We start from the raw sequence: 13,509 nt of genomic DNA on the forward strand, positions 1-13,509 counted from the left end.
AGCAGACGAGAAGGGCTCGAGTTGTTTACACTTCGCTGCAATAAGCCTGCTAACGATAGCTGTTTTCGCTTTTCGAAAACTGCAAGTAGGCCTATCCATTAGAATGAAGACGTATCTCACAATCTCAGTTAAGGGGGCAGGGAGGAAGGGAACAGCCTGTTCCCTCTGTTCCATGGAGGAACCGCCACTGATGTTTAGATACAGTGTTGATTCATGTCAACTGTAATAAGTGTCCTGTTTTTTTTGTTTTGGAAATCTGGTCACCCTACAGTAGACAGACAAATATAAAATATAACTAGCATACTATAACTTACTAAAACTTACCCTAGTGCAAACCCTAGTAACGCCGCACTTCGATTATTGTGACGTTTTGTTAAGTGACCTAAGTTCTGAATTGTCAGTCAAGTTACAGCGAGCTCAGAATATGTGCGTCAGATACGTGTGCAACATCCGACGGTATGATCACATATCACCGTCCTTCGCAAGTCTCTCGTGGCTCCGACTTAAAGAACGTAGAACTTTACACTCTTTGTCTTTACTCTTTCGAATTCTGCACACCTCAACACCAAATTACCTTTCGTCTCGTTTCTCTTATCTATACTCTAACCACGACGTAAATACCAGATCACTTATCTGTGGCACGCTAAGTATACCTCTTCATAGAACATCTTGTTATTCATCATCTTTTACAATATCCACCTCGCGTCAATGGAATTCCTTGTCACAAAGTATTAGGGGCTGCAAGACAATAAACACCTTTAAGAACAGCTTAAAAGATAACCTTATTAGCATTTCACTCCAATCATACTGATTTAAACTATCACTGACTACATTGTTACTTTTTTCTTTAGACATCATCCTGATTGTGCTGTATTTTAATTGTCTCGTAATAATCTCTTTCTATTATCTAATATTATTTGAAATATATTAACATTCTATGTATTTTAGTTTAATTCTGCTACACAGTTTATTTCAGTGTTTAATTAATAGTTCATAGTATTTTGTTGTTTAATTTGTAAATAACTTTTGTATACATGTAACTCTCATCTCAATCAAATTGTTGGATTCTTTGTAAGTTCATGCATATGTATATACACTTTTTGCTGGTTGAGTGGAAGAGAAGGCCTTACGGCCTTAACTCTGCCAGCTAAAATAAATCATTATTATTATTATTATTATTATTATTATTATTATTATTATTATTATAATGCTTTTCACGCGACTTATTTCATATGTCCCATCTTCTTAGTGGCTACAATATTTTTGTCTGGGCACTTGTATTTAACTTACCATAACTAACAGCGACTGAGTCTTAACAATACAACTAGACAACGTTGCTTAAGCGCGAATGGCTTGTGTTGTTCTGGACATGAACTAAGTCGCGTGAAAGGGGGATATAAATGTAAGGCTGTGAAATTGAAGATTGAATAAAATATTATTGAAAACAGAGTAACTCCGGCCTTAAGCAGATAGTGCTCACTCAGCGCAGTGTGTTGTGTGTACGTTCTTGCTTTGCATGTCATGTGGCAGAGTAGGGACTGACGGAAGATGGCAACTACTCTCTCCAAGTATAAGCTATTGTTTCTTAAGGAACAATTCCAAATAAGTTTTCACGTCATTACTGTTAGTATGGGCATCTAATTTCTTGTATTTGTCTGGTGGAAAGATCTAACTACCAGTATTCGAACAGTTTTATGGGATGTTTCAACATGAGTTCATTAATAGTTTTTTTGTAGGTAACTAAGCTAATGTACGCCAAACTGGCAACATCATGGATGTTTCACATGTCAACTGTTGGACACATTTTCTGGTTGGCTAAGGTTGAGAATTTATTATGGAAAGAAGACGTTGAATGAAATGAAGTGTTAAACATGTGATGTTGGAAAAGTAAATATTCTCAGACTTTCAAAAACTTCTATACGATAGTGTAGTGGAGATGAAAAATTATCACTTTACATGAAAAATATTTCAATATAAATTTGACGTGTAGCTGCTTCGACTACATACTGCACACGTCCCACTCTATAATTCTGAAAGTAATGCAGATTACATGGTGCTGAAACAGTACAGTGGGAATGTCATTATTATATTTCAAAACATACATAGGTTTTTTTGTAGAGGTCTCCTTAATTCAAAATGATAATCCTCAAAGTATTGCCAGTGTTTCTGGGTAAAAGTATACCATAACTTGTCTTTAGTAAATGTCTACTTGTCTCTCTCTACTTGTCGAAACGTATGTCCACCAGTCAGGTTGATTAGGCAGTGTTTGGCAAAGCATATGTATTTCATAACATGAAGTCTCTATTTTATTAATAATGAATAATTTTTAATTACAGGAAATTAGTTGATAGAATTAAATAACAATTCTGGTTTAGAAATGTCCTGCCAATTATTCATAATTGTAAAGATGCTGCAGTCCTTCAATTAAACAGGATTATTTTTCACTATTTATAATTACTCTCAATTATAACAAAATAATGAAAGCAAATTATAAAATAGGGATAGAGAAATTGGGTATGACACATTATGTATTACAGTCTGCGTCACCATTTTTGTTGTGTGAAATAAGTAATGGGAATGTGAAGTACGAGTGTTTTACCTTTGCAGCAGTCAATCCGACAATTGTGTTTGACAAATGGCTGATGTGGCTGGCGCCAGCTATACGTTTTAGAAATATGATAACTGTGAAAATTTAAGTGAAATGTATTCTATGGTCTGTCCAAAACAACTTCCGACCTGACAAATGGCGCCTTTAGCATGTTACCATAGCAGCCATTCAAATCAACCAATCACAAGAGACTCGTAACCATGGTAACGGGACGGTGTTGCCTTGTCTATGTTTACGAGTTGCATGTGAATACCACGGCTTAGTGGTGAATCAAGAGGGCTTGATATATTTGAAGGCCTCTTGTGGTGAATACAGTGGCCGGAATGACTGAGTTGGCTGGTTAACGCGTGCTTTGTGTGAATTAAAAATATTATTTAGTTGTATTATTGTTTTAGTGTATCGATAATTATTGTGTTTAAATTATATTACATTATTATCTTCGTTGTTATTGGTGGAGTGTGTGTTTTCTAGTTTCTGCTAGAGTTTTTAAATAGATGACTTATGCAATGTCGGAAGGAAGGAAAGGCAGGCGGAGAATAAAGAATATTGGACAAGGTGTCCCGTTAAAGAGTCAAGCGTGAGAGATGGTATGTTATGTAAGACAGTATTTTGACAGGAGAAAAGATAATGGCGGGCCTCTTTTACCTTTGGCGCAAGTCGTAATGATAACTGTTGTTTGTGTTAAAATTAATAAGAGCACTGTCACCAATATTTGAAAAGAAAAAGGCCGTGCAGATTTTTAATTATAAATATTTTTACAGTTTACAATTTTTTCAACACCTTTCTAACAATATTACATTGAAGAATACCGACACTCATAAAAGTAGAGGCTTCGTATTAAATTAAAACTGTTTTTACAGTTTACAGTCCTTTCGATGCTTTTCTAACGGTATTTACATTGAAGAATGCCGGTACTACTACTACTATTACTAATTATTATTATTATTATTATTATTATTATTATTATTATTATTATTATTATTATTATTAGTAGTAGTAGTAGCAGTAGCAGTAGCAGTAGCAGTAGCAGTAGCAGTAGCAGCAGCAGCAGCATTCTATTATTATAGGCTAATAAAAATAATAATGTACACAAATTTTAATGCCTAGTGTTCAACAAATTGGTTAGAAATGTATGTGTTCATGTCAGCCGTTCATTACTGCACTCTATCTTACACGAAAGATGGGCAACATGACAACACTGCTCCCCCTTCTCTATAAGCTGTCAAGTCGGAAGTAGTTTTGGTCAAGGTATAGTGATTAACACAGGAGCGTATTTTGAGGGCTACCGGGGCTACCGGCGGTAGCCCAAGGAAATTACAAAAGAAAAAGTTTATAATATAACATAATGTAATAATTTTGTATTATTAGTTTTACCATAGTAATTAAAATTAAAGTAATTGTTAGATATATTTTGTGTAATAATAGGGTCAGCGGTAGCCCAAACCCTTTAACCAGTATACGCCACTGGATTAACAATAAAATACATTTCAGAGATCACCAAAGACTCAGCTAGTGAGGGAAACTTCAGTGAGGATGATTACCTGGATGGTCGAAGAGGAGCTCGGGGACATCATGGACCTGGTGGAGGCCACTACGATCCTCGAGGTGTTCCACGTAGCCATGCTGAAAGGGGTCGACCTCCTCCTCTACCGCATGAAAGAGGACGCATGGACCACCACCCAACATCCGCTCGTGTCAGGGATAGGGTTGATGACAGGTGGGAGATAACACAAACAATATCATTGCATCGTGCTTAGCTCCACTCCTGCTAAGCTGCCTCCTTCATCTTCTTTTGTTCCATTTTGTATTACGTTGATTGCTATTGTAGATATCTTAAACATCATAATATAAACCATTTTATCAATATTACATTCATATTAATATGCAAAACGGAAATATATATATATATATATATATATATATATATATATCAGTGGCGGTTCCTCGGGGGAGGGAAGGGAGGAACGTCCTCCTCACATTTTCTTCTTTTGAAAGTAAATACCAAATAAAATATGTGCCTTGAAATTCGAGGAAGATTCGATAATTTTTGAGTTCACAGCTATTAGAAAAACTCGGTTGATCGACTATAATTATTTATTTACTGTGCCACTTTTGCTTATCTTAAAAGTTAATAATTTACATTAACGTTTTCGATACATGTGTATCATCTTCAGATTCTGAGTGTTAGATAAACATTTATGATGAAAACCTTGCCTTATGGTATGGAACTTATTATGATTTTCGGATCTTGCTAAAATGAATTGCTCTAACTTAACCTAATTTGGTCTATAATAGACATGTTACATTGAGTTAAAATCATTTGCAGTCCATATAGTACAATTTAAAAGATTTAAAATTATTTAAAAGTGATTTAAAACTATAAATAATCAGAGAAATATGAAAAACGTTGTAGGACACTTTAAAACACTGTAAGCACTTGTTGGCTGTGTGTGCCAGTTTTTAACATCGTTAGATGGGGCTGCTTCTGTTGATCTTGATTTTAACAACGAACTGAAACGGAGTACTGTTTATATCACTAACATGTATATAATTATTAACGATGTGTATTATTAAAGCATTTCATTCGATTTTGGTCACTAGATTGATGTGAAAATCATATATGTTGCTATGCTGCTATGTGTCGGTGGTTTGATGTTATTGTTACAAGATGGATGTTGTCGAGTCCATGAGTTTAATACAGCCTTGCAAGATCCGAAAATCATAATAAGTTCCATACCATAAGGAAGGTTTTCATCATAAATGTTTATCTAACACTCTACATCTGAAGATGATACACATGTATCGAAAACAATAATGTAAATTATTAACTTTTAAGATAAGCAAAGGTGGCACAGTAAATAAATAATTATAGTCAAATATTAATAGCTTATCGGCATACCACAATATGAAATCGGTTGATCGAGTTTTAAATGATGCGCGCTCATGTGCTGTAGAAAACTGTGAGAAAGATGCGAGATTTTCTGTGTGGAGGAAAGGCACTCCATTCCTCCTCTACTGCAGTTAACACACACAGACAACAGCGCACTAGTGGCCAGAGAAAGAAGCAGAGTTTTAAAGCAAGTAAATGAACGGAGAGGGAGGAGATCCTCCTCTGAATCAGTTATGGGTGGGAAATAGAAACCGATTGGTCATGCAGCAAGCTCACTACCGCTGCCATCTAATGATGTTGCATTCAACCGGACTATAACACATCTAGGAGGAGACACAACAAAAACAGTTGTAACGCAACGCTATGAAAGACACCATGTAAACCTTTTTTTAAAATTATAAATCAAAAATATTATTCATTGCACTTCATATAGGCTACTATTCATGGTTTGAAACTTTTATGGATATTTGAAAGTTAAAGTCGGGTTTATGTAAAACAAAGAGGAAGTAGTTTTACGTAGTTGGCCCCTGAAATTCAGTTCTATTCATTGTTTACTAGACAGGGCAACAGCCAAGTTGTCAGTTTTGTACAAATATATTTGAAACTGAAAGTAGGTACTCCAATTTTATCATCCAGTCTGCTGTCAAAAATCTGAAAGTTAGAATTTATAAAACAGTTACATTACCGGTTGTTCTGTATGGTTATGAAACTTGGACTCTCACTTTGAGAGAGGAACAGAGATTAAGGGTGTTTGAGAATAAGGTTTTCAGGAAAATATTTGGGGCTAAGAGGGATGAAGTTACAGGAGAATGGAGAAAGTTACATAACGCCGAACTGCACGCTTTATATTCTTCACTGACATAATTAGGAACATTAAATCCAGACGTTTGAGATGGGCAGGGCATGTAGCACGTATGGGCGAATCCAGAAATGCATATAGAGTGTTAGTTGGGAGGCCGGAGGGAAAAAGACCTTTAGGGAGGCCGAGACGTAGATGGGAAGATAATATTAAAATGGATTTGAGGGAGGTGAGATATGATGGTAGAGACTGGATTAATCTTGCTCAGAATAGGGACCAATGGCGGGCTTATGTGAGGGCGGTAGTGAACTTCCGGGTTCCTTAAAAGCCAGTAAGTAAGTAAGTAAGTAGGTACTCCAAACTACATCATTTTTAACATAAAAAATTAATCGGCCACCGGCAGCTTTGAACAATAATGATAGTATGACTTTACAAGAACTGACATTCTTCAAAAGTATGTGATACTGAACTTGTAAAATGTACATGTGGCAACACAGACCACGTGGGTGGGTGCAGTGTTCTCGCTTTCCTCAGATTATTTCCCATTCCCATTTCCATTTCCGTAAAATGGTTCCAGTTACGAGTTAGTAGCTAGTCTCTTCCAACACGTGTGATGCTGTAGTGTCTTCGAAAAATGCTACGAGGTTGTGAATTTCCTTGTAATTGTTAATTTGTGCAATTATTCAACAATGAATGGAAGTGAAATCATAATATATTTTGGACAATTTAGGAAACTCAGTTTACAAGAACAGATTATTGCTATACAGAAGGGAAGGCCAACCCCAGCACTACCTGGTCTTACATGTATGCATGTAGGCTAATTTGTAGCATGTTTCATTCAAGAAGGTGTCATTTAGTGCTGTTAATTTCTTTCCTCCTCTTAAGAAATATGCAGGAGCCGCCACTGATATATATATATATATATATATATATATATATATATATATACGTATATATATATACGGTAAAAAGGACACAAATTTGTCCATTATCATAACTAGGGCCAGGATTTATATGCACAAAAAAAAGTCTGATATATGCAAAATCAAACCAGAAATATGCAAAAACATGCAAAATCAATTTATTAAACATATCAAGTAGCGGTAATAATTATCGAAGTTCCAGATACAACAATGTGCGCATGTACAGTGCTTGTAATTAGGTAATATGGGAACACATGTTTAAACCTTCTTGTCTACATACAAGGCAATTCTCGACTAAGAGTCGGCCCATATTTTGTTTCTAGTATTGTACATTTGAAATGAATTGTTAGAGAAAAGAAAACCATTTCCAAGAAGATAAATTTTAACAAATTCAATTTTATTAATTTCACATTTGTGCAAGTTTCTTTTTCGTTTCCGATTGACATTATAAACTTTTCATTCTTAACTATCAAACTACAAATTATACCGTAGTATTTAAATAAATAGGTACTTGCATGATTTTTACAAAAATCGCAGAACACGGTCTTTCCGTCTGTCCTCAAGCCTTCTTTATTTGTTACCCATTGCTTCAGAGTTCTCTGAAACGATGATTTTGTAGGTGGCATCGCGAATTCACACAAACCACACATAATTGTCCTTAGACTGATACTTTTAGGCTTTCTCTTTAAGTGAATATTTGTATCTCGATCGGGAACAAACATCTATATTACATTTTGCGCATATTGACAAAAACAGCATCATAGTTTATCGTTGTTGCCAGAATGAATACACTTCATATGAGGCTACAATGGACCTTTGTTCGTTTAGAGAAAATGTTATACTGGAAAAAAAAATGGAAAAAAAATTCGAAGTTTGCATATATGGCGATTTGTGCAACTAAATCCTGAAAATATGCTACAATATATGCAAAATAGACTATTATATGCAGAAACACCCAAAATATGCATAAATATGCAATATTAACTCTGCATATTCGTAATCACAGATGTTCAATATGCACGAGCATATGCTCATTTCGGGTATCTATTCATATGTATTCAATTCAAATGTAAATTGTAAATAAATTTGAAATTTGAAAATTTGAAATATAAAACTGTTTTTGCATGACTTTCAAAGAGCCTGTAAATATAGGCCTATGCATTTGCATATGAATCCTAGCCCTAATCATAACACTTATAAAACCTCAACTTTATGCACTTATCTTCTTTTAGGGTCTAACTAAATATTCAACACAATATGAGATAAATATTAATATCATAACTACTTTGTTTTGAGAGAAGTACCAGTAATTGTTTCATTTCTGTGAAATGCAACAGTTCTTGAAACTAGACATATTAGTGTAATTAAAAGATACGACTAACTTATGCATTTTCTTTTTCTGGTACCTATCAGAGGTGGAGATATTTAACTGCAATAGGACAGACTACTTCTGTATTTAAAGGGTGGAAGCATTTTGAAAGGTCTCTGTCACAGTGTAGCTCGGATGGTAGGCACATTTGCCTTTTGAGCTGCAGATGCTGTCAGGCGTGGGTTCGATTCCTGTTAGGCTGATTACATGGTTAGGTCTTTTCTCAGATTTTCCCCAACTCTAAGGTGAATGTCAATTGATCACATGGCGAATCCTCTGTCTCATCTCTCCAAATACCATCTGGTTATCACCAATTCTATAGACTAAATGGTGATTAATAACAACAGTCTAAAACTTATCGTGCTTAAACCACAACATTCTTTGTAAATTAAACACTTCAGAATATGTAATATTTAATTGTAAATGGAGATAAAATATGCCACATCAAGTTTTCGTTATAATATTTGATAATCCAAGTGTATTAAGCAATTGTAATTTTCGAGTTCACATTGATTGTCACATTATGAGGTTATGACCCCTCACATGATTTTAATTTTGATTTTCAACTACTGGTACCGGTATATCATGTAACTTAAATTAACATGTAAACTTTATCTTTCATACTTACTTGTTCGCTATGCAATTATATATACACCATACTTGGAGACCTGATGATGACTACTAGTTAGTTGAAAACGTTTGTCTTTGGATCAACTAAAGGTAGCTAATAAAAACAATACGACAAGTTTTTATACTGTTGTTATTATTATTAATCACTGTTCAGTTACATACTAGCAACTTATCGGAAAACATGTCTCCTAAAATAAAAAAAATCGATATACACTAAATAACCTAGGTAGTTGATATAGCGATGTTAAATAATTGACTAAGAAAACATCTTGAAATTTAATATCGAACATTTGAATGAAAAATTTAAAGTAGATGGTAATAGAATGAGATTGGTTGATCAATATGAAAATTAGTTATTGCTAATAAAACTCAACACTTCTTAGAACGGTTGTTTCCAAAGTTAATTAAATTTTTCATTTCATTTCATTTACTGTATTCCATAGATCCTACATTAGCATTGAAGCTTTAAGATATGGAACAAGTCAAAATTTTACAACATTACAATTTTTTGGCGAGATGTAGTGAGTTGAGGCCGAGGATTCGCCACAGAAAGAAGTGAAATTTTAATTTAATCAAATGGAATGAAGATAACAAGTCTCATTAATTTATGTAATAGAAAAAGTTAGGTACCGATATCGGTAATGCATTTGCAATGTGAACTTCAAGGATTCTGAATATCTATTGTGGGAGCAAAAACTAACATGATCATGACAGAAGATAAGCTTCGAAAATAATTTTTTGAAATTATATACGATTTCTATACTAGAAAGCAATCTTTAGTTTTGCATTATGGTTAGAAAACATTACCTACACTGTTATTTTTCGCTTCTTATCCATATCGACAGATAAATTTGCTCCGAATGTTCTACAGAAATGTCTAAGAATATCCTTCTTGCTCAATTTTGTTTTGTAATAATGGTAACAATTACAATGTTAAGTTTTATAACCTAATTACCAATTTAGAATTTGAATTAAATTGAAAACACTCTTGCATAACATTGTGTTCTTGTCATTAAATCTACAAACTTAAATATCTTACAGGGACCAATATTATGGAGATCCTCGTGGTGACCCTAGAGTCAGACACGGGGGTCATCCTGGAGACAGAGGGTATCGAGGGGGCCCTCCTCCAGGTCGGGGCCCTCCACCCCATCATCAGCCAGGCCCACCACCACATCCTTCAGGGGGTCCAGGACCTGGTCCTAGAGACAAAAGAGTGAGATGGTTTGTGGCTTTGTATGACTACAATCCTACAACAATGTCACCTAACCCTGATGCCTGTGAGGAAGAGCTGCCGTTCTCAGAGGGTGACACCATCAAGGTATTATTTGTAGCCCAAGATTATAATTTTTGTTGTTATACATTTTACCAAGGGGTTGCAATAAATCAACTCAAGGTTCATTTTACTTAACTATTAGCAATCTTCGGTGTTGTGAAAATACTTGTAGTTATCTAACATTAAAATTGTTATACAGAGTGGACAATAAGTATATGGAATATTGCTAATAATCCATTTTGAATCTTGCGTACACTACTTTTAACACTTGAATATAATTAATTGATTAACTAGTGGATTTACAAAAACTTAACAAACACAAAAACACGCAAAACACAACACAAACACAAGAACACAAGAAATACATCACACTAACATATGAAAACAAAAGCACACATAAGATCGCATCTTCATTCAGAAAGCAGAAATACAACATAACATACAGAACAGAAAACACACTACAAAGACATCTCAACACACAAAAAACACAAACAAATAAATACGACCACACAGGTGTATACAAACTCACATGTAATAGTTGCGATAAGTTCTACATAGGACAGACAGGCAGATCATTCCAAACACGCTACAAAGAACACATTAAAGCAATAACCAGAGGACACAATACATCTACATACGCCGATCACATAACCAATGCTAACCATACATACAATAACATAAATACGGACATGGAAATCCTACACATACAATCCAAGAACCAAAAACTCAACACACTAGAACAATACGGAATATACAAACACACTAAAACACACCCCGATCAAATTCTCAACACACAGATCAATTTCAGCACACACACACTATTTGACTCCACTCTTCAACACCTTTCAACAATCAAACACACCCACACAACAGGCAGAGAAGTTCGAGATGACGCCGTGATCTAGTAGGCTCTGAGGATGGTGCGTGAAGCACTGAAACAGCTGTAAGCTGGACAAATCTTACATAATTAACAAGAGTAAGTCCACTAGTTAATCAATTAATTGCTAATAACTTCTTAAATTTCAATTTTACAAAAAAAGTTATATACAAAACTGTTGGAGATAAACCATAATATGGTACCGTACCAGTGTTCGGAAAGATTTAGTTATTCAGGCACACAGAGTGTGACATTAAATTTTATTTTTTAAATGGCACTCTATATTAAAATTTTCATATTCCGATTATCCATTAAATTTCACGTATGAATTGTGTAGAAATTTTATCTATTCACCCATTTCAGGTCTTTTAACTATTTACAAAACTTGTTTTGTAGTCTTTAAACTTATATATAAAATCGTGTTTAGTGAGCCATAAAAGTAAACAGAACACTATGACTAACCAAACTTTACCACAGATGCTCAAAATGAGAACCATTCATAGCCAAACAATGTCCTAGTCTATCACGAAAACAGTCCATTGTAGATGGAACAAATCAGTCGTGTAACTGTGAAAAAGACAATGGACTGTTCCTGTGATAGACAGGGACATTGTTTGGCTGTGAATGGTTCTCATTTTGAACATCTGTTGTCAAATTTGGTTAATGATAGTGTTTTGTTTAGTTTTATGGCCTACTCAATATGATTTTACATACCGTATGGTACTTATTTGTCTCAAGTTTTAAGTCCACGAAACAAGTTTAATAAATAGTTAAAAGATATGAAATAGGCGAATAGGTAAAATTTGTACACATTCATATATAAAATTTAATGGATGTTCGGAATATGTAAATTTTAATATAGGGTGCCATTTAAAAAAATAAAGTTTACTGTCACACCCTCTATGCCCGAGTAACTTTTTTCGAACACTGGCATCATATTGTATGGCTTTTCTTCAACAGCTTTTGCATAAAACTTTTTTTTTTTTTTTTTTTTTGTAAAATTAAAATTTAAGAAGTTATTAGCAATACTTATTGTTCACTCTGCGTATAAAATGATTCCAACCCTCTTTTCTATTCAAATTGTCTTTTCTTGCTTTTATTTTTATGTTCTTTTCTTCTTCTTCCTTTTTATTCTTTTCTTCAGTTCTCTTTCTCTCACTCCTCATTTATTGTTAGAAGATATAAATTATACTTTAATAGAACAAAATATAATAGAACGTAAGTCCTGTGCACTTAACTTCCCATCAAACGTATACTAGCTTGTGAAGGCAGACATGAAACATGTTTGAATTATTTTTATTTGGTTTCTGAAAATATATTAAATGTGAATTAAGAAATTTCTTATCGTTTAATGTCAAATATCTGGTATTCCTTTGTTATGACTTGCCTACAATCAAGTAAAGGAGTTGGTAAAACTGTGCTTTGGTAAAGTCGTACAGTGAGTATCTTTTAAAACTATCAATTCTCGGTTCAGCCACTTACCAGCGTGATCCCCTCTCAACTGCGAGCATCTCTTCCATGTACTCACAGCGTGACAACATTTCAGTGGCATTCCCCTACATTCCCCTCCATAAAGTTACGACAAAGTTGCAAGCTGTCGTGAACTGTCAGCAGATAAATCGTGACTTGCTCTTCTTTCAGTGCAGATGTTGTTTTGTTTTGTGTTGTGCAATGATTAGGTATACATCAGTAGCGGCCGAAATCCTCGGTGAGGCTAGATGAAACTAGTTTAAGTGCCTCCGATAGGAAATGTTTGTTTATGATATTAATTATTATTGTTATTATGTTATCAATATCATTATTACTGTATTATTATTATTATTATTATTATTATTATTATTATTATTATTATTAGTCTATTATTATTACTATTAATGAAAAATAATAATTTCACTCACCAAATAAGCTATTATGCTCTGAGTTTCAGTGAGATGAAGCAACCCATATGTGTTGAAATTCCCCTTTCTTTCTTTTCTTTTTATTTTTTTCCTTTGACAGCAACAAACAAGGCCAAGAGAAGTTTATTTTACACCACATTACCACATAACCATTTATACTGCCCATACCAGGATGCAATAGAAACTCGCGTTTTAAGATTATGTGTCAGAAAAATTATCAGCGATGTCGTAGGTATCTC

At 34.2% G+C, this 13,509-nt stretch overlaps 1 protein-coding gene across 19 annotated transcripts in view; it reads left to right on the forward strand.

The window, feature by feature from the left end:
• Positions 1-13,509, forward strand: part of Rbp (RIM-binding protein) — a 409,454-nt gene that overhangs the window by 338,840 nt on the left and 57,105 nt on the right. For all 19 annotated transcript variants that reach the window (XM_069827954.1, XM_069827942.1, XM_069827940.1 and 16 more), the window contains 2 exons: positions 4,100-4,325; positions 10,261-10,540. In XM_069827954.1, coding sequence (XP_069684055.1) covers positions 4,100-4,325; positions 10,261-10,540 — 506 coding nt within the window. The remainder of the gene's footprint in view (positions 1-4,099; positions 4,326-10,260; positions 10,541-13,509) is intronic.

The sequence above is a fragment of the Periplaneta americana genome, chromosome 6, assembly GCF_040183065.1.
Source record: "Periplaneta americana isolate PAMFEO1 chromosome 6, P.americana_PAMFEO1_priV1, whole genome shotgun sequence".
NCBI classification, from domain to species: domain Eukaryota; kingdom Metazoa; phylum Arthropoda; class Insecta; order Blattodea; family Blattidae; genus Periplaneta; species Periplaneta americana.